Source organism: Lepus europaeus, chromosome 3 (genome assembly GCF_033115175.1).
Source record: "Lepus europaeus isolate LE1 chromosome 3, mLepTim1.pri, whole genome shotgun sequence".
Classification (NCBI taxonomy): Eukaryota; Metazoa; Chordata; class Mammalia; order Lagomorpha; family Leporidae; genus Lepus; species Lepus europaeus.
In genome coordinates, this window is record NC_084829.1 from 138,976,879 (window position 1) to 138,999,719 (window position 22,841).

Consider the following 22,841-nt stretch of genomic DNA (forward strand, 5'->3'; position numbering starts at 1 on the left):
CTCCCTCCAAAAGCGTCACAAGTGGAATTACAACAGGTGCATCTTCATGTTTCTCTTCCGAGTCCCCTGTTCAAACACATCAGCATGGCCAGGTCTCCGGACAGACTTCACAATCTTCCAAGAAAAGATGGCCCTTTCCAGGACAAGTTACTCTGATAACTGACTCCTTTGAGTCTCACCATGCAATCACATTTGTCAGATTCCTGAACTCATCTGATAAAGATAAACCTAGAAAACAAGAGGCCTGAGTGCCCCTAAGACACTCAGAAAATTGAGCTTGAAACACTTATGCTGTAGGGTCAAAATGAGCCAGTTCAATCCAGAGAACTTCCAGTAATAGGCTACTCCAAGATATGCTATCGAAAAGAACTTCAAAGAAGGATGGAGAACTTCTACAGAACCAACACCAGGTCCTTTCTTCAGGGAGAGCTGGAGTGAGGGGACAGAGACTGGCAAGCACAAATGAAAGCTCTTGAGACTGAGAGAGCTCTGAAACAGTCAGGGGTACTGGGCCATGGTACATGCCAGCCAGGAAGAAAGACCCAGGGGCTGGCGCTGTGGTTCAGTGGGCTATAGCCCCACCTTGCAGCGCCAGCATCCCATACGGGTGCCAGTTCGAGACCCAGCTGCTCCACTTCCGATCCAGCTCCCTGCTTATGGCCTGGGAAAGCAGTAGACGATGGCCCAAGTCTTTGGGCCCCTGCATCCAAGTGTGAGACCTGGAAGAGAAGCTCCTGACTCCTGGCTTCAGACTGGCCCAGCTCCAGTCACTGTAGCCATTTGGGAATGAGGTGCCATGGCCAGCAGCAGCAAGGCTGGACAGCAGGTAGGAAAATGTCCACCAGACTTAAACAGCCAAAGCAAAAAATAGTGTTTGCATTGAGTCTGCACTGGCTCCAGGCGGGAGGGCCAACTGTAAGGAGATGAACTGCTGCTTCTGGCCTCCCAGGGACTGTGGGCAGGATGTGGGGGCACCTAGGGAGGTGCAGGATTAGAGAGTTAAGGTTATAACAGAAAGCCAGAACTAGAAAACAGTCTTTTTTGTTCTTTTCAGCCTCTGGCTGGTTCACTGGTTAACCTCTCATCCTCCAACCCTTATCTAACTTTAGGACATCTCAGAATTTCTCTCTTGTCAAAGGCTTTAGTTCTAGAGGAGCCCCATTCTAGTGTCCCTCTGCCACAGCCCAGCCACTGAAACACAGGAAGAGCCATGAAGTAACCAAGTGAGCAGGGAAGCACGCAGACATGTGGCTGTCAACATCCTTGACCTTCATGTCCGTGTTCAAACCCACCCAGGCCGAAGATGCCAGGGACTGGGTTGTTAGGAAAACTGAATGTGCAAACAGGCATCATTAGCACTCAGCCACTGAGGGGGAGGGGGAGGATTTTTAGTAGCAGCAGCAGCAAAGAGATAGCAGGTGACCCTGGAGTGTTGAAGTACATGTGGCTGGTAGACAAGGAGATGACTGGCTAAGGAGAGCAGTGGCCAGAATCAGGAGGAACAGAACTGAGCACCAAAGTCTCACCTATGAAACAAAATTCTAGGGGCAGGTATTCTGGGGCAATGAGTTAAGCAGTCACTTGTAACACCCACATCCCACATGGGAGCATCTGGGATTGAGTCTTGGCTACTCTGCTTCTAATTTCGCTTCCTGCTAATGTGCCTAGGAGGCAGCAGGTGGCCCACCCACATGGGAGACCCAGATGGAGTTCAGCCTGGTCCAGCGGTATATGGAGAGTGAACCAACAGATGGAAGACCTCTCTCTCTCTCCCCCTACCTTTCAAATAAATAAATGGATCTTAAAAAACAAAACAAAATTCAAAAGTAACTGTACCTGTGTCATTTTACTTAGTTGCTGAACATATTTTGCTTCCCAAAATGATAAAAGGCAATGAGTGGCTCAAATAAAAGCATGAAATCCTGACAAATTCAAAGAAATTACTATAAAAACAGCATAGGTGTAGCTATCTTACTGCATAAGTGCTATCAGTTATTTCAAACAGCTAAAAAAAATAATAAAGATACAGGAAACTCCAAATTTAGACAAACTACATTCCTGCTCCCCCATAAGGCATTCTAAGCCCTTGTAAATGTTTGCTTTACTGATAATTGGTTTTTTTCAAATAAACTCAGAAGAAAAGTACCAGGTCTTGTATAGCTCGATGAATACGTAACAGTATTGGCTATTGGTGATAAGAAAATGCTTAGTGAAAAGTAGATTACATTTCAAAATAAGAAAGCTAATGATATCAAATAACCCTTAAGTTATCACAGAGCACTGCTTATTCAGCACGTAGGGAATGATAGATAGCTAATACGGCCTCTATTTGAGATCGGAGCAAACAACACCACATAGGAATTAAATAAGTCACCCAAGAATTAAAATGTATGTATGGGCTCAGTCATTTCCAGAAAACACACTGTCTGCAAAATGAAATTATAATAAAGTATGAGGAAAGGGCAAAATCAAATATATCTAGCTAAGCCAAACCAAAGCATAACCAAAGAAACCAAGAATTGAATCAGATATTTGGCCCCTGATCTAATAAAGGCAGTGATGGGGTAAGGGGATCAGGAAGTTTTTGTGGGCCAAGCACAGAGCCTGGGACACCATGATCCCCCCGACAAGCAAGAGATGCAGGGCGAGCCACACCAGCTGAAACCATATGCATAGTACCGCCTGAATTCTCCACCGTTACAGGATGTCAGAGTCCCCTTTTATAAAAGATTCCTACTCAATGGTTCACACATAGATTGTCGTTTGGCACTTGTATTTTTAGACAGCATATGGTCTAAGTAAGGTAAGCCCCTGAACCCCCAACTTGTAAATCACTAACCTTTGAGAGAGCTTACAATTTGTTCACAGACAGGGCTGCCAGGTTAACTGCCGGCTCTATGTTTCAAGTGATAAGATTTAGAAGACTGGGAAAATGAAAACACCTGCCAGACTTCCAAGTCTAATACGTAACAATGTTTGGAAGTACATCAGAGGGAAGCATGAGATTCACTTCCTTGGGAGCTTCCTGTAGAGCCCACTGAGATCAAAGAATGAGTCTGTGAGGTTGGGAGCCTGGCACTAGCATGAAGGGCAGACAGAGGCCAGCGCTGTAGCATAGCAGGTTAAGCCACCACCTGTGACACCAGCATCCCGTATGGGCACCAGTTCGAGTCCCAGCTGCTCCACTTCCAATCCAGCTCCCTGCTAATGTGCCTGAGAAAGTAGCAGAGTGGCTCAAGTCCTTGGGCCCCTGCCACCCAAATGGGAGACCCAGATGGAGTTCTAGGCTCCCAGCTTTGGCCTGGCCCAATCCCAGCCATTGCAGCTACTGGGGGAGTGAATCAATGGATCAATTTCGACTCCCACTCCACTCCTCGTGTGTGTGTGTGTGTGTGTAAAACTCTGCATTTCAAATAAAACTTAAAAATCTCAAACACATACACACACACACACAAAACCCTGCTATGTGCCAAAACTTGCTTAGGGGGAAAAAAAGGCCACATAGCAGACGCTGCCTCCCACAGACTAGGACAGGTGGGGCACAGCTTCATACTACTTGTTTGTCTAAATTACAGAACTTTGGGACCAAAAGAAATCTTAGAGGGAGCTGCAGCATGCGCGTTCAGGTTACAGATGAGGAGATGGGGAACCTGGGAGGCCGTGTGCCGGCAGGTGGCACTGGGAGTTGGCTCCATGCGGCACGCAGCAGGGGTGCTAGCCAGCCTTTCACGGCTACCGTGAAGTATCCGAGGCAGCCTAACTTTGTAAGGGCCAAAGTTCGTTTTGGACCAGGGATATGGAGGATCACAGTCTTAGATCCAGCGGAGTTCACCGACTGGGCCTCCGGCCACGGCCTTCTTGCTGCCAGAGTCCCAGGTCAGCACCGGTATCACGTGGGTGTCTCTGCCTAGGTCTGGAGCGATCTCTTATGAAAATGCGAAGATCGAATCAGAGGCTCTACCCTAGCAATGCAATCACCTCCCAAGGGCCCCACCGCCAAACACCAGAACCGGATTAAGTTTCCTTCTCTTGGTGCCAGGGATGTAAGACTTTGGGAACCGAACACCCAAGTTTGAGGGGACACATGTTCAATTCACAGCACGGGTACCCCAAAAACATTTTTTAGAAACTGTTAGGAATCGGTCATTAGCAAAGTTGGAACCCAGAGCCAGGCATAGGTTAAAGCGGTAACAACTTGCAGCAACTACACCGGGAACAAATTGTGTCCACCGGAGTGAAGCCATTTCCCAAGATCACTTCTCTCGGACAGAGGAGAACTTGAGCCACATCTGTCCTCACCACTGCCTAGAATCATCACAGCATCTGTCCATTAGGCATGCAAAAAACATTCTTTCAGAGATTAACACAGCAGGCTGCTCTCTTAAAATGTGCTGGCATTACTGAAGCTTACTACTTGGCTGGGCTGGAAATAAGCTGGAGGAGAGGCAATGAACTTGATCAGATCTGCAACATTGCATAACAGCTTTAACTTGGAGCAGATGGCTCTATTAGAAGTAAGACCTCCTGCCTCACCTATGCTCCCCTGGAAAACCTTGTTGAGACGTTCTCTTACAAATGGAGCCATCCTCAGAACATGCTAAGGTGCGCCTGGAGTTAGCCAGCAGGTGGCAGAATGCAACAACCCATCCTGGGTAACAGAGCCACGGGCAGGTGGACAGAACTGAGTCATTCATAGCAGAGGAGCGCTTGTATTCAAACACCTGCCAGGAAAGAACCGGCAGAGGATCCTGCATCAGCCAGAAACTGCAGAGGGCAGCTCATAAGATAAAAGCTGCCAGGGGCCATTCATTTGACCTAGAGGCTACACATGGAGCAAGGTCTTTTTACTGTCGCTGGACAGCATGGGTGAGGAGCTCAGAAGGCAGCACCTGGGCACCTGGGCAGGGCTGCAGGCTTTGCTGCACACATGCAGCCTCCCCTCTCACGGTTTCCTAACCTGCCCTGCCCGTTGGCATGACCTGGGGTGCTGACTACAGTACAGCCCCTGGGCCCACTGTGGCAGAACAGAACACCTGTGGAGGGAGGGCTTCCCAGACAAGCGAGGGGCCCCCAGCTTGTGGAGGGCCTGCCTGGAGGGCACTGGCTCCCCAGCCTCATGTTTGGAGACCAGCCCTGCCCCACCTGCTCCCAGGTGAGGAAGCCTGTGCCAGGACATGCTCAGGGTACACGGTGCATGGCCGGGCGGGGACTCACCTGCCCCTCACTGCTCAGTGCACACAAGCTCGCATCTGCACTCTCTCCAGACAACGCAGGCCGTTCCCTCTGCCAGCAGCGCTCCTCCACTCTGTTCAAACAACCAAGGCCTCTGCTCAGCTGGCCTGCTCCCGAGTGAATCCCATCTGGGGTCTGCATGGGCCTCTGGGCCCTGGTGGCGTGGTGGTCACTGTAACCCCTCAGTTACTCTCCAGCCCCCTTGGAAATGGAGCGCAGAGTTACTCCCATGCTGCCCTGCCTGCCTCCGTGTTCAATGACCCACATTGTTCTGCAATACTTCTCATCTTCCCTTTCATGTTGCCCTGCTTGTTCCAAGCCTTTTAGGTTTGCTGTTAGGCCTCATTCACACCCTCATCTTTGAGCTCCAAGATTAACATCTCTGTGAACAAAAGCTAAATACAATCAAGACTTCACCTACCTTACTCCCTTCTCCCCTAAGGAAGGTACCAGCCACACCTTGAAGCACCTGTTTGTTTTTGTTTAAAGATCTATTTATTTATCTGAAAGACAGGATTACAAAAAGAGGGAGAGACAGAGAAAGATTTTCCATTTGCTGGTTCACTACTCAAATGACAGCAACTGCCAGAGCTGGGCCAAACTGAAGCCAGAAGGCAGGAGCTTCTTGCAGATCTCCCATGTGGGTGCAGGGACCCAAGTACATGGGCTATCTTCTACTGCTTTCCCATGTGCTTTAGCAGGGAGCTGGATCAGAATTGGAGCAGCCGGGACTTGAACCGATGCCCATATGGGGTGCTGATGGCACAAGCAGCAGCTTAACCCATTATGCCACAACGCTGGCCCACATCTGTGCTTTTCAGCCTGCCTGTACGGGTCCCACCACCACCATGGCAACCTCAACTCACAGCCCTCATGCAGCCAACCCTGCTCCGAGGCTCCACTGCAACTCAGACCCAAGCTCCTTCCTCCTCGTTCACGGAAGGCTGCACGGCCGTCCCACCTGCTCTTCTGCACACTTCTTGGGTCTCATTCCTCTGCAGCCTCATTTCTGACCCTCGGAAGCACTATTTATGCACTCTCCTTATCCTGAGAACTCACCGGACTCCACCAAGCCTGGTCCTACAGTCCTGCTGGGTGTGTCTTAGCCTATCGATGTCTGTACTGTCCACCAGTGACGACCAATCCATTCCCTGAGCAGAAAAGACATGTATTTATGTGAGAGTCAGAGAAAGAGACAGAGACAAAGGCAGATGGACACAGCTCCCATCCACTGGTCAACTCCTCAAAAGCCCATAACGATCAGGGCTGAGCCAGGCCAAACTCATGAGCAAGGAACTCCATCCAGGTCTCTCACATGGGTGGCGGAGACCCAACCACTTTGAGCCATCACCTGCTAACCTGCAAGAAAAAGCCTACCTTTGTGGGTGTTTGGTGGAACTTTTCCACCCAGATAATGTAAGAAGCAAGGTCCTACTATTTTCCATTCTCAAAAACACGAAGGTACAACGTAGAGAGGCAGACAGTACAAATATCGGAATGCAGCAGAGCTGTAGTCTAGTCTTGATCTGCACACATTTTCTTGACAATTTGTTCCTTGGCAAACCCCCAGATCAGTGTCCCTGCAGGAATGAGAACAGCAACACCGCCACCTAGTGGGGCTGTAAGGAACTGCAGGAGGCACTCACTAGATACAGGAATCACTGACTGTCAGCCACATGTTTTTGAACTTGAGAATCTGCAGAGTACAACCCACAAAAGGAATGGATGAGGACCTAATGGTACCAGATAGTCTGAGGGGGAAGAACACTGGTAGTAAATATTACGCTGTGCCTTAAGCTGCCGGTACAAAGTAATAAAACCGAAAACTTTCAAATACTTAACTTTGAAAGTTAACATTTGAAAATTTTTTGTTTACACAATTATTTGACAGCAGTTAATTTATTCTCATGCCACAACAAAACCAGAGATAATTTAATCATAACCACAAGAAAATTGCCCTATCCTCTGCTTCCCAAAATATAACTAAATTAGCCAGATTATCACTTTTGAAGAATGCATACTATTATTTATTTATATATTTGAGAGACAGAGAAAGGGAGAGAGCACAGCCATCTGCTGATCCATTCCCCAAATGCACACAAAGGATGGAACTGGGCTAAGCCCGAGGCTGAGCTGCACTGAGCCAGAGCCTGGAGCCAGGAACTCCACCCAGATCTCCCATGTGGGTGGAGGAAACTCAATTCCTGAGCCATCATCACCTGCTGCCTCCCAGGGCCTGATATGGGATGCAGATGTCTTAACCACTAGGCTGGTCACACAGGTTATTTCTCCCTCCGTCTTTTTTAAAGATTTATTTACTTATTTGAAAGAGATGGGGCTGGCATGGTGGCATAGAAGGTGAAGCCACTGCCTGCAGTGCTGGCATCCCATATGGGTGCAGGTTCCAGTCTTGGCTGCTCCACTTCCGATCCAGCTCTCTGCTGTGGCCTGGGAAAGCATTAGAAGATAGCCCAAGTCCTTGGGCCCCTGCACCCACGTAAGAGACCTGGAAGAAGCTCCTGGCTCCGAATCAGCAAAGCTGCAGCCGTTGCAGCCAACTGGGGAGTGAACCAGCAGATGGAAGACCTCTCTCTCCCTGTCTCTCCTCTCTCTGTGTAACTCTGACTTTCAAATAAATAAATACATCTTTTTAAAAAGAGAAAGAGAGATACAGAGAGGTAGAGACAGAGAGATCTTCCATCCAATGGTTCACTCCCCAAGTGGCAGCAATGGCCAGGGCTGGGCTAGGCCCAGGCCAGGGGCCAGAAAGGAGCTTCCTCTGGATCTCCCACTTGGGTAGCAGGAGCCCAAGGATTCTGCTGCTTTTCTCAGGTGCATTATCAGGGAGTTGGATAGGAACTGGAGTAACAACACCACAACACCTGCCCCTACACAGATAATCTCTACTAGGCACAGTCCAGACATTTTAAGGTACACGTTAGCCTCACCTTCATGAAATTAAATCTAATGAAATTATTAGAGCACAAAGTTGTTCTTACACAATAGTGACTGCGTAAAAATGATATGGCAAGAGCTAAAAATTAGGAGGTGACAATAAGTATTCTTAAGGGACAACATGTATGGATGTATTTCAGTAGAGTGGACTAAATATAGAAAGCATACCAAATAGGAAAGGTAGGAGCTATTTTAGCTTCTTTTTTTTTTTTTTTAAGATTTATTTATTTATTTGAAAGACAGAGATAAAGAGAGAGAGAAAAGAGAGATCTTCTTCCCAAAATGGCTGCAACAGTCAAGGCTGGGCCAGGCTGAAGCCAGGAGCCAGGAGCTTCCTCTGGTTCTCCCACATGGGTGCAGGGGCCCAAACACTTGGGTCATCTTCTACTGCTTTCCCAGGTGCATTAGCAGGGAGCCAGATCAGAAGTGGAGCAGCTGGGACTTCAACCAGTGCCCATATGGGAGGCCTGCACTGCAGATGGTGGCTTAACCATTTACACCATAGCACTGGCCCCTATTCCAGCTTTTTAGAAACAATTTTGATTGACAAAACTTTTGCCAGCATACAATAACTTACCTTTCTCCAAAAGCATGACATACACAAAGGTACTTCAAAATGTTTGTAGGGAAACAGAATGAAAAGATAAGCTTCATTTGGCGTAAAAATGTTTGAAATCCATGAATCATCTTTCCATAATTAGCACTTTGTACGAACATGCTGACGATCCCTCATTCGTCATTGAGTACCTACGCCAAAGCCGGCAGCCCAGGAAGCCAGGAGTCCGTGGCCTGAAAATCAAGCTCCCACGTTTCTGTCCTGACCAAACTGTCACCCTGGTTTGCTTCACATATTCAAAAGAACGTTTCATTTAATGGAGCCCTGCGAATCCCATCCGAAGGCCATCAAACCAGACACACCCACTTCCCCACAAACCGGAAAATCAGTGGAATTTAAAGCCTCGGTGACGCTTGAAGCTGGAAGTGACTACCCCTGGAATTTGTGCAGAGAGTGGAGAGGTCCCACGTTCGGCCACCGCCAAGCCTGCAGTCAGCAGCGCCGGCACGATTAGAACTCGGGTCTCCTGGCCAGTCCAGGCTCTGCCTACTCAATGAACGTAGCGATCCCCCGTAAGCTCTTCAAGAACATCAATGAGTCATGCTTCCCCTTCCTCTCCCAGCTCCACGTAGTCCTTGGTAGCACAGAGTTCATTCATTCACAGTGAGAGTCAGGATGACAAGTCACCACGCAACCCTCAAATCAGAGAAGCCAATGGCGAGCGGCATCGAAAACCACAGAGGAATCTAACCCTTGGCGCTGAAAATGCTTCCTTTCAGCCGACTGTAAAACAGGACGAGATGAAAAGTGAGTCGCGCCCTTCATCCCAGAGACAGCCTGCTCCACCGCCTTTAAAATATTTACTTGTTAGCAATATTCTTCCTTTCAGGGCAAAGATTATAATACTGAGCAACACAAAGAGAGCTGAGAGATATAGTTATGAATTAATAAACCGGCCTCGCCAAGCCTGCCATTTGTTAATTCAGTCCAACTTCAAAGGGGGTTTGAAAGGGAAATTCAGCTGTCAGAAATTAACCCTAAGAAAGTGGCTGAATCACAAAGGGACTTGGACGAGTTTCCCCCACACTGCAGCTAAGGAGAGACTGCTCAGTTGTAGGTGCTGGAGCAAAAAGTCTCTTCCTATGCAAATAAGTTTAACTCAAACAGAGGGTCTCAAAATGTTTTTTCTTTTTTTTTTTTTTTTTGTCTTGTTAACCACAGGACTTTCCCAGTCTTTGATATGCTAATGAGGCTGTGAGTTTCCAAGGTTTGGTGGGGGGAGGGGCTGCCAGTCCATCTGATCACATTCATAATCTGGAAGGAGGGGTCTGGGAAAAAATAACAGAAACTGCACTGATTCAGCAGCTTCCAAGCAAGCCAGCGGGGAAGGGGCTTCTCAGAAAGCCCAGTCTGGTTTCTCGCAAGCAGAGAATACCTAGACTCCCATTCACAATTATTTCAGGCCAAGGTGGAAACCTCCATTAAGTCAACTGAGAGAGCGAACCCAAGAAGAACCAAACACCCTGGAGATCTCTCCATCTCACTGCCCATTTCCCTGGGCCTCTGCGCTGGCTCCCCGGTAGAATGAAGCAGAGGCCCTCCATGTTCTCCCCCAGTCTAATTCAATGGTTTGTCACCAGGGCCACATATCAGCATAACCTAGAGAGCTCTTAACTCTACAGATGTATGGGCCCACAGCCAAATGCACAGGACCCATGGTGACTCCCAGCGAGCAGCAGGCAGAGCCCAGAACCCAGGCTTCAGTGCCCTAGGAAGATCAAGACAACAAGCGAGTGATTGACGGTACACCTGCCATCGCCTGACAGCAGCAAGGTAAGGGTTACACAGCAGGGCACCCAGGAGTTCTCCAGGGCATAGACAAACCTATCACTCACAGATGGCCTTTCTCTTTCCTGGGCCACTTTCATAGAGAAAGAAAAATATACGACTTTGAGAAGAGTACTTGCTGGAAACAAGGAGTGTGCCTCAAGGAAGCATGGGTGATACAGTGGTTAGCATAGCTGCCTTCCTAGCAGTTGGCGTGGGTTCAGTTCCTGACCAACACAAACGTGAAATTATGTTTCACTTTTGGGAGCTGGCATAGTGGCACAGCGGGTTAAGTTTGAGTACCAGCTACTCCACCAGCGATCCAACTTCCTGCAAATGTGCCTGGGGAGGCAGCAGATGCTGGCCAAAGTGCTTGGGTCCCTGCCACACATGTGGGAGACTAGGTTGGAATTTCTGACTCCTGGCATTGACCTGGCCCAGTCCTAGCTAGGCATCATCCTGGAGAGTGAACCAGCAGCAGGTGGAAGATCAAAGGACTCTCTCTCTCTGAAGCTCTGCCTTTCAACTGTATGAAAATAAACATTTTTTTTTTTTTTTGACAGGCAGAGTGGATAGTGAGAGAGAGAGAGACAGAGAGAAAGGTCTTCCTTTTTGCCGTTGGTTCACCCTCCAATGGCCGCTGCGGCCGGCGCATCGCGCTGATCCGAAGCCAGGAGCCAGGTGCTTATCCTGGTCTCCCATGTGGGTGCAGGGCCCAAGCACTTGGGCCATCCTCCACTGCCTTCCCGGGCCATAGCAGAGAGCTGGCCTGGAAGAGGGGCAACCGGGATAGAATCCGGCGCCCCGACCGGGACTAGAACCCGGTGTGCCGGCGCCGCAAGGCGGAGGATTAGCCTGTTGAGCCATGGCGCCGGCCAAAAATAAACTTTTTTTTTTTTTAATTTGCTGAAATTCTCTCTCCCTCTCTCTCTCAAAATATCTCATGGTACTTTCATCTTTTCACTTGAAGAACTGAACCGCTCTCTGGCATATATGAGTTCCCAGCATAATTACTCTTGCACTTTGGGACAATAACTAAGTAAAACAAGGCCCATACCAAGACAGCTGATCTGATGCCCAAGGCAGCCAGCAAGAGATTCTGAGATAGGTAATATGTGTGTGTGTGTGTGTGTACACTCTCTGAGGTAGGTAGCATATTTAGCTTGGACATGCTGCACAGGGGGATGGCACATACCCTGGGCAGGATGGAGCAGTATGGTACAAGATCTCACCACGATGCTCAGAATGGCACAACTGAAAAACATGGAAACTGTTTATTTCCGTAATTTTCCATTAACATTTTTGGACCACAGTTGACCTTGAGTAACCAAAACTGCAAAAAGCCCAACGGTGGATGAAGGAACTCCTGTCAATGACAGTCAGAGGTGGCTGGGATCTAACCCCACTCTCCTCCTCAGTAACAGCATGGTGGTGCTGCTGGGTCTCTTCCTCTTTGAGACTGTCTCCTCTCCTAACCTGAAGGGGTGAAAAGAAGGGTCATAAAGCTCTCCTGAAAGCGAAAACCAAAAAAGCCGGAGACAAAGTCCACTTTCCTTTGTAGGTAGCATGCAAAGCAACTGGAGAGGCATTTCTGTGGCAATGATCCGAATGCCATCGGGTATTCACGGGTCAATCAAAAGAGTCCCTATCTACCGGTGCCTGAGCTGGAGAGGCCCCTGGAACTCTCTGGACTCCATGACTGGACACTGAGAGGTTAAATTACCACCCCCAGGCTCTCCCAGCCACAGACCTACCAGCACTAACTGACTTGGCAGTTTGGAATAAACAATGCAACATCTCAACTATTGTTCAACTACAATGGGAGGCCCCTAGGGTCATGTGGAAATAATTTTTAAAATGAAAGCTTTGTCATCAGCTACATGAAAAGCACTTAATAAAGCTAAAAATAAGCTAAAAGGCGTATGTGGGCAAGTCAAAATGAGATTTTGATGGATTAAGTGGCTTGCTTAATATCACGACATAGTCAAAGCCCCATGAAGAAACCGAGCAGTATTCCACTTGCTCACGTACTGAAGGTTCTAAAGTTGCAGTGATGTCTTTGGCGAGATGGCCCAAGTGCTTGAAAGAAGTCTAGCAACACCACAATAGGAGATTCAAGGAGTTTGCTGCAATAGAACTGAGCTCTTCTAAGAGCTTAACAAAGCTGTGTGGATGCTTAAGCTCACATCCATTTCTCACCCACATTCAATCAGTGGAGGGTGGGGGGGGTGACTCCTCTAGCTTCAATGAGATAATCCTTTCAAATAGTCTCTAGAGGCAACAGCAAATTATTTCTCACTAGCATGAATTAAGCTCCACAGAAGAACTCTCTCAAGGAAAGTTTCAAGTGCACATGATTCCCATCTTGCAAAGTTCAGATTTTCAAATATTGAGAAGAACATGAAAGCCTAACAAAGTGCTGTCATATAAGGCAGCAGTCCACAGATATGGATGGACTCCACAATGTAACCATTGATCCGATCACTGATTATTGGGAGACTTTCATCCAGGAAGCAAGCCAAATATCATTGTATGCCTTGCTTCTAGCAGGTCCTATGTAAATCACATTCCTTTGTGTGTGTGTTGTTATTTTCGTGTGCACACAGTCCTCTTGCTTCCTTTAATAGTTGTGCATTAGGAAGACCCAGAAGTGAACATTAAGATCTGTTAGAGTAAGTGCAAAAGCTGGACAAACCACTTGACTCTGCCAGCATTCTTAGGCAGAAGACAGCTGTGAGACAGACAGCAACTAAGTATGTGCATTTCTCTGTATGCAAGTCATCTTTCAATTAAAAGTTTAAAAAAATTTTTTAAATAAGACATTGTTCTCTTATGTAACAATACAGCCTTGTAGCAATTTGACAAAGGTACACACTTGAATACAAGGGTTTATACCAGGTTTACCAATAGCTTGCCTCTAAAATAAGATAATGAAAAGAAATGCAGATTTGTAATCAAAGGCCAAGAAAGGGTGGACATCATTTCTAATCAAGGCAACATCTGATGTAAACTTGGGATTCCCTATTCCCTAGCCAACTCCAGATAAAAAAACAAAATAGTATATATTTTATTTAGCGAATTGTTGATCAAATATGAAAATACTCTAATGAAACCTTAATCTCTTAATATGCATGATGTGCAAACAAAGGAACATAGAGAATGCATATTTATAGAGAATCCATATTTATAAAGAGCCACTGTGTGCCAGTTAGAGTGGCACCTGCTAAGGACTTGAAGATGAAGTAAGACAAAGTATGGTCTGATCTAGTGGGATGGACAGTGAGGAAATCAATAGAACACAAGTTAGCAGGCACTGCTGCCATAAACGGTAACCCAACTTTGAAATGTGTAAAGTGCCTGGTTTTATTTTACATATACCCTTTTGTGTATACAGTAAAAGACATAACATATATTAACAATACTCAATGGAATTCCTTAATGAATAAATGAGGTCATTCCCTTTCATCTCTATTGATACGCATGGAGGGAGGGGTCTCTCTCACTCCACTCTTTCAATTTAATTGTCCTGCACTAATCTTTCACTTTCTGACCTCCTAGTTGAGTTTCGAACTCCTGTCTTTCTTGCCTGCTGACACTCTTATCTAGACTGGCTCATTGTTCTCCTCCTGATCTTTATTGAAAAGGCCTACCTAGCTTCCATCACTTGATCTTTCTCCCTCATTACTACTGGAATGTTTACTGCTGTTAATGCACCCCCAATGTCTGCATATCACACAGGACTTCTCTATTACTGCCACTTCCAAATTTATTTTTTAACCTGTGACCACTCAGTTAATCCAATGATGCAAAAATGCTAGGAAAATCCAGGAGCTGGCCTGAATTCCATGTCCATATTTTCCTGTATTTATGGCTGATGTTCTGAATTCATTGCATTACACAAAGTTTTCTCAAGAGGGTGGCTAGGAGGGATGGGGTAGCTTCTTGGCTTGACCTTGTACCAGCTGCATGAATCTGTGGTACACAGACAGACTCGGTGACTGCCTAACATTTTCTCTCTAAAGCCTCACAGGTTTTAGTGTCCACACAACATTTAGGCAGCATTTGACACTGTGCAATCTCAGTGGATAATGGCTTCAGGGGAAGTAGATTTTCCCCTTCCTGGGAATATATTCCTTCTATGTTGTCTTCTTCTCTAGTGATCCTCTTTCTTTCTGGCAGTCTGGGAACAATCTGTGCCTGAGTTTCTGATGTAGGGTTCTTGCCTTAGGCCCCAACAACATGACTTCACAACTATGGCCCCACTGCAGCGATACAGGTTTGATAAATGTGTGTTGTGTTGCCTGAAATCTAATATCTACATCAGATAGCGGCCTCTCTGCCCTCCTGGCTGACCCCTCTCTTCCAATTGCCCCTCAAAAGGGATATTCATAAACTGTCTTTCTGCTCTCTCTTCTTCTCCTTGGCAAAGCCTTTCAGTCAGTGCAGCTGCTACCTCCAAAACATGTGACAAGGTCTCTGCAAAGAGGCGTCCAGCACCTACACTCCAGTCACCACACCCAGTGTTCCTGGAACTCCTCACCCTGAGGGCCCTGGTTCCCGGCACTTCCAAGTCAGAACTCAACCATCTTCCCACAGACAGACAGCCCTCTGTCTGGTGAACGCCAAATCCATACAGTGGGCATCCTGGAAATGAGTGAGACATTCTGGGTTGTCACAATGATTGGGCAACACCATTGGCACTGGGTGGGCAGGCATCAGGGATGCAAGATGTTTTGCAATGCATGTGATGATATACTGTCCTACATGGTGACAGATGTTAGGAGTTCTGAATGTTTATGTTGATTTTAAAAACTCTTCATATTATCATGTTTTTATCGTGTAAAACTACAATGTTTGTGCTTTAATGAATATCAAAATTGGTAGGAAGGCAGTTAACACGGAAGTCCAATCAACCTTTCTGTGCTCCACTGTCCACACAGCAGGAGAACAGTGGCTGAGAGCATCTCTTATAGGTTGACTTGTGTCCCCTCACAGATGTGTTGAGTGGGTTCAATTCCCAACTCCAGCTCCTGACTCCAGCTTTCCATCAATGCAGACCCTGGGAGGCAGAGGTGATGACTCAAGTGCTTGGGTCCCTGCCAGGCACATGGAAGATAGGGATTGAGTTCTTAGACTCTGGCTTCAGCCTGGCCCAGCCCCAGGTAATGTGGGTGTTTGGGGAGTTACCCAGCCAACAGGAATTCTCTGTCTCTCCCTCTCAAATAAAATAACTAGAAAATTTCAAAACTAATTGTACATTTCTGAAAATTGCCTCTCTGATCTCTCTACCACTTACAAGGTTGCAATCATCAGCTTTCTCATCACGGCAACTCCACATTCATATATGGATCTAAGAGTCTCATTACATCTTGCAGTAAATACAGTTTTACCTGAGCAATGAGTATGAAACATTATAAATGACTTTCATTTCCCCTTACATTATAGTTAGGGCATTATACTGATTTTTAAAACTGTGTATATAGATGTGGGTTATATTGCCTATGAAATTCCCATTTCAGGAAACATAAAAGCGTATTATAAAAATACCCATTATGAGTGAGAAGGATTGTTCTAAAGGTTGTGTTAATACTTCAGTGTTGCTACCTGCACATCCAACAGAATGCTCAAACTTTGTTGGTGATAATGTATGCCACCTTCCTAAAAATCTCTATTTGCCTGTTTTCTAAATATTATTACAAAAACACATTTGAACATGCACCTTTACTCTTTTTTTAAGATTTACTTTATTTATATGAAAGGCTGGGGGAGAGAGGAGAACAGAGAGAAACTGATCCATCCACTGGTTCATTCCCAGATGGCCACAAGGAGCCTGGAGCTCCACCATAGTCTCCCACATGGATGGCAGGGCCCCAAGAACTTGGGCCATCATCTGCTGCTTTCCCAGGCACATTAGCAGCTGGATCAGAAACAGAGCAACTGGGACTTGAATCGGCACTGCAGTATGGGAGGCAGGCATCACAGGCAGTGCCTTAACCCACTGCACCACAACATTGACCCTGAATATGGACCCTTTTCTTCACAATGCTCTCAGATTTGAGTTTGCCAATCTCTAAAATGACATCTAGTTTTCCCCTGTCCCTTTGTAGGGTGGCTGAATCCTGCCTCATTTCCTTATAACACAACAGCATCTCATACTCCAGAGAGCACTTATAGTTGAAATTAAAGTCAGTGACCTTCTACACATTGTTTTTAATTCAGGTTACCCCTGTGATTTTAATCATTAGATTACAAAAAATGCAAGAGCTGGGGCTGGTGCTCAGCACAATGTTTAAGCCCTGCAGTGTTAATACACTGCTTAGGATATCTGCATATCATATCAGAGAGCCTGGATTGGATTTCTGGGTTATGCTCCAAATTCCAGATTCTTCACAATGTGCACACTGGGAGGCAGCAAGTGATGGCTCAAGTATTTGAGTCCCTGCCACCCACATGGGAGACCTGCATTGGGTTCCTCACTAACTTCACCTGGCCCAGTTTCAGCTGTTGTGAGCATCTGGGGAGTGCACCAGCAAATGGGAGCTTGCTCATTTCTCTCTGTCTGTCTGTCTCTCTCTCTTTCCCAAATTAAAAAAAAAAAAAAAAAATTTAAAAAGAAGTTCAGGAGTAAAAGACCAGAGGTCAGAGCCTGGTTTTCCATAAGATTCTCCATTTGGTCATCAGCAAGTCACCTTCTGTGTGTCCAAGTTTAGCCAGCTGTGAAATTAGGATCTGATTTGTCTGATATTTTTCAACACAGAGACACAGAACGATCTAAGCAAACATTATGAACTACCTAAGTGTTCTGAATTCTGTCATACTTTTTTCAAAACAAATTCTATGTTAACCTGTACTATCTAAAAAAGACTCAGAGCTCTTTAAACTCTTTTTTCTTACATGAGTGAATGGAGAAATAATGGTGCTAAGGAAATTATAATGGGTTTATCTAACCAAGCGTGTAACCTGGATACCCGAGAAACCTCCAGGTTCTCACAGGGTGCTTCAGATACCTGGAGCTTATCGAATGACAGATGCTCAGCCAGGTCCAATCTGATCTGAAGGCAAGGTCTCGAGCTGGGTCAGGTTAGTGTCTGTAAGGTGAAGGGACCAGAGAGGAACTTTCCAGTGTCACCTATGTGTCTTTCCTATTGATTGTGCTGAAGGGAATTCACAATGCCTAGAAGAATGGCTTTACAATGAAGCAACACTAATGTGTTCTGAGGTTCTCTCCCTGCCTGCCCCCTTTCAGTAGACAGCAGCAATGTCTACTGCAGAAATCCAAGTGACAAAAAATGAAGAGCTTTCTAACTCCTCGGTATTACCTTTTTACTTTTTAATCAAAGGAAAACATTGCTAAGCAAAATCAATAGCAATCCTTGCTAAATTGAATTTAAAACATCTGTTTCTTATTAAATTACTCTAAATAGAAAACAATTTTTAAAGGTTTATTTACTTATTTGAAAGTCAAAGAGTGATAGAGAGAGAGGGCTTCAGCTTGCTGGTTTATTCCCTAAATGAACACCATGGTGCTGGTCTAGGCTAAAGCCAGGAGTCTGGAACTCCATCGGGGTCTCCCACATGGATGGCAGGGCTCCAAGCACTTTCGTCATCCTCAGTGTCTTCTCAGGCACATTAGCAGGTAGCCAGATGGGAAGCAGAGCAGCTTGGACTTGAAGCAGCACCCACATGGGATGCAGGCAACACAGGTGGTGGCTTAACCTGCTGCACAACAATGCCTTTGGTGCTTTTGAAAATCCAGAATTTGGGGCCCACTCTATCCCTTGCCCTGAAAAACACTTATCTGGGCTCCATCTCTATAATTAGGTTCTATCATTAACGTTATAGAAGTGGAATCTCACAGTACATTCCCTTTTGAAGTTGACTGTTTCCTTCATTCAACCTACTTTCCTTGTGGTTCATCTATGTTGTTCTGTGTAACAACAGTTTGCTCTTTTTTATTACTATTGTCCCATGATATGGATGTACCACAGTTTGCTCAACCACTGACAGACATTTGGGTATTTTCCAGTTTTCATCTTAAAAATAACACTACTATCAACATCATGTAAAGTTTCTCCTCTCTGAAATACATGTCTATCAGGTGCAATTTCTAGGACGTATAACAAATTAGTTTCAGTTTTAAATGAAAGTGCAAAACTGTCTTCCAGAGTAGTTGTACCAGCAATACTGGAATGATCCAGTTTTTTAGTATTATCCCTGCATTTGTTATCTTTTTTTTCTATTTGTGTCATTCTGAGAAGTATGTAAAAGTATCTCATCATGATTTTAATTTGCATTCCTCTAATGATGCTAAACATCTTCATTGCTTATTTGTCATCTGTTTATCCTCCCCATGGAAAATCTGTGTATATATTTGGCCTTTTTTTAAAAAAAAAAAAAGATTTATTTATTTGAAAGGCAGAGTTACAGAGAGGCAGAAGCAGAGAGAGGGGTCTTCCATTCACTGGCTCACTCCCCAAATGGCCACAATGGCCAGAGTTAGGTTGGTCCAAAGCCAGAAGCCAGGAGTTTCCTGCACATCTCCCATGCAGGTGCAGGGGCACAAGGACTTGGACCATCTTCTACTGCTTTCCCAGGCCATAGCGGAGAGCTGGATTGGAAGAGGAGCAGCCGGGGCTCAAACCAGTGCCCATATGGGATTCTGGCACCATAGGCAGTGGCTTTACCTGCTATGCCACAGCAGCAGCCCCTGCCTTCCCCCCCCCCCTTTTTTTTTGAAGATTTTTGCATTTATTTCTTTGAAAGGTAGAGTTACAGAGAGAGAAGTCTTCCATCTGATGGTTCATTCCCCAAATGGCTGCAACAGCCAGGGCTAGGCCAGGCCAAAGCCAGGAATTAGGAGCTTCATCCTGTTCTCCCACGTGGGCTCAGGGGCCCAAGCACTTTGGCCATCTTCCACTGCTTTCCCAGATGCATTAGCAGGGAAATGGATCAGAAGTGGGGCATCTGGGACTCGAACTGGTGCCAATATGAGATACCAGCATTCACAGGTGGCTACTTAACCTGCTATGCCACAAACTCACCCACCCACACCTTTTTTTTTTTTTTTTTTGACAGGCAGAGTGGACAATGAGAGAGAGAGACAGAGAGAGACAGAGAGAAGGGTCTTCCTTTGCCGTTGCTTCACCCTCCAATGGCCGCTGCGGCTGGCACGCTGCAGCCGGCGCACCGCGCTGATCCGAAGGCAGGAGCCAGGTGCTTATCCTGGTCTCCCATGGGGTGCAGGGCCCAAGCACTTGGGCCATCCTCCACTGCACTCCCTGGCCACAGCAGAGAGCTGACCTGGAAGAGGGGCAACCGGAACAGAATCCGGCACCACGACCGGGACTAGAACCTGGTGTGCCGGTGCCGCAAGGCAGAGGATTAGCCTGTTGAGCCACGGCGCTGGCCTACCTTTGTTTTTTTTTTTTTAAGTTTAGTTATTTATTAGAAAGGTAGAGTTACAAAGAGAAGGTGGGGAGGAGATGCAGAAAGAGACAGAGAGAGAGAGAGAGAGAGAGAGAGAGAGAGAGAGAGAAGGAACTTCCATCCACTGGTTCACTCCTCAAATGGTTGCAATGACCTGGGTCAGTCCAGGCTGAAACCAGGAGCCCAGAGTTCGTACATGGGTGACAGGGACCAAATCTCTTGGGCTAGTTCAAATCCTGGTCACTCTGCTTCTGATTCAACTCTCTGCTAGTACACCTGGGAAAGCAGCATAAGATATCCCAAGTATTGGGCCCCTGCACCCACGTGGGAGACCCAGATAGAATTCTGGGCTCTTGGCTTAGGCCTGGCCCTGGCCTGGACGTTGCAGCCTTTTGGGAAGTGAACTAGCAGATAGAAGATTCATTCTCTCTCTCTCTCTCTCTCTGCTTTTAAAGAAATAATGCACAAAAATTTTTTGCTAAAAAGAAATGCAATGACTTTTGCCCATAGATGAAATTATTTTTGAACATTTACTTCAGCTATTTTTAAATTTTCTCCCCCAACAATTTGGGACATTAACCATTTCCTGTGGATAAAGCAGCAAACAGAATCCATTTGGAACTGGATATGGCATACTTTTTTTGTTCTTTTTGTCATTGGTATGCATAACCATTGTGGAGAGTGAACCAGCAAATGGGAGCATTCTCTCTTTCTGCCTCTTAAAAGATTTGAAAAAGAAAAAAAAAGGGGTTTTGTTTTGTTTATTTGTTTTTTAAGAATCCATGCATTCAAGAGACTGTGCAGAATTCCCGGACAACTCATCAGTCTGCATTGGGTATGTTCATGGCTGGACATGTTCACAGCTAAACATGTAAAGCACTCACAGAGAAAGCCCTCCAAACTCACAGAAATTACACTGTGAACACAAATTAATTCAGTTCACATTGCTGTTTGCTGGTCTTGGTTCCCATTTGTAGAAAGAAAAAAGATGTTCCCCATCCCAAAAATTAGCTGCCTAAGCAAAACGCAACTCTCAGACTTTTAAAACGCAAGCCGTTTGCTGAGAGAGGAGTAACTCACACAGGAGGCAGAGCCAGTTGAGGACTGTGAGGATTTTTAAGACAAAGCAACATGAAGTGAGCTGGCAGCAGGCTTCTTTGCTCAGCGTGGGGAGTTCCCATGCATTCCTGGGTGAATACCACCTGTGCAGTACAAACAGTGCTTCAACACAAAGATCTCCAAACAAGAAAATCCCTCAACCGTCCAGGATGCCATACCCTACCGGTGCTGAGGGAACACGAGTGAGTTCAGCCCTCAGCCAAAGAGGCAAGAATCAGAGACAGGAGGCCCGCTGCGAAGCTACCTGGTTAAATTCTCACAGGTGTAACCAGATGTGCTATAGCCCAAAATGCCCTTCTCTCACGTTAAATCCCTCATTCTACGAGAGCAGCTCGACCCTTTAAAATGCAAGCCTGTCAGATGTGCCACCTGTCAGCAAGAAGCGCATCTGTAAGTCGCAGGGCAAGGTAGACCCGATTTAAGTTCCACACTGTGTGTGTCAGCTGCACAAAGAGGCAAGAGCGTGTGAAGCACTGCGAACTTCCTGCTTGTCCTGCATTCATTCCAAAGCCTGCACCATCGGGGAGGAAGAGGTAAGAGATGCATCCAGCAAGCTGCCCACTTGGGCTGGAGAAGGCAGTGCCCACACGGGTCCAGCATACACCATACAAATGCCTCTTCAGAAACACTGAGATGTTTTTTTATTCACGTAAGCTTTACAGGGTGCATTGCCCACCCCCGAAATCACAGCTAACGTGATCAGTTCCACGGCTGGAAATATTCTTGTTTAGGAAATAGACTTTTCTAAGTATCCAACACCTTTGCTATCAGTCAACCAAGGAGAAATACAGACAAGTTTCCCGAAGACAATGACTCAGGAGGCAACAGGTTCAGCCTGCCAGAGGCTGCCCTGTGTGATGAAATTCCTTCTCCAAACCCAGGCAGGAGAAGCAATCATCCAAAGCAGTTGTCCCCCAACCTTTGGAAATCTGATGAAAGGACCCCTTCTGCAGAAAGCAAATACATACACATGAAACCCATGCAGCCCAGCACTGTAAACCAGAAACAAAGGCAGGAGGCAGTTTCTGGTTAACTCCTCTCAGTGAGGCACAGCTCCTCCACTCTGCACCCACAATGGTGCCTGGCACCAAGGAAACCACTCCAAAAATACCTGGTGAGCGAGTGAACCGTGAGTATGTGACTTGTGCTTTGATTTAGTCACAACAAATTGTTTCCAGTCTAAGGCTAATATCTGATTCCCTTAATACTAAATGTACTGACATATTCTAATTACTTTCCTTTTACTTTTTGTTTTGAAACAACTACAAACTCGTAAGCAGCTGCCAAAATCATGCAGAGATCCACATTCCCCACTCCCAGCTTCCTCCAGTGGCGACAGTTTACATAATCTACTGTGCAAGAAACCGACTGGCACAGTACAATTAACTAGACAATTCACCTAACTTGGGCTTCATCAGTTTTCGTATGTGCACCTCTAAGTAACCTTATATATGAAAAAGTAACATCATAAACTCTCAAAAACTTACCAGAATTCTAAAACTCTAGTGATCAAAAGCAGAACAGATTCTGGTCAATTCTAAAAACCACAGCACAGAAAAAGACACAGGTGTTATTTCTCTTACAACAGCACCAGTTTTAGCTCCACTCACACAACATCTGCCTACCACGGCTTCATCCCTGGATTTGAAGGGTATTTCTAAGACAATGGGCAAAAGCAAAAAGGTGGAAAACCATTCAGGGCATCACATGACCAAAGTGATTTTGT

General features: G+C 46.1%; 1 protein-coding gene across 2 annotated transcripts in view; it reads right to left on the reverse strand.

Annotated features, from left to right (window-relative positions):
* Window positions 1-22,841, reverse strand: part of NHSL1 (NHS like 1) — a 287,111-nt gene that overhangs the window by 170,591 nt on the left and 93,679 nt on the right. Inside the window, exon 1 of one of the 2 annotated variants that reach the window (XM_062186832.1) lies at window positions 8,765-8,832. The exons of the other annotated variant lie outside the window; for it this stretch is intronic. Within the exon in view, the coding sequence (XP_062042816.1) occupies window positions 8,765-8,780 (16 nt within the window). The 5' untranslated portion in view covers window positions 8,781-8,832. Of the gene's footprint in view, window positions 1-8,764; window positions 8,833-22,841 lie in introns of those variants that run through there. 2 annotated transcript variants of the gene reach the window in all.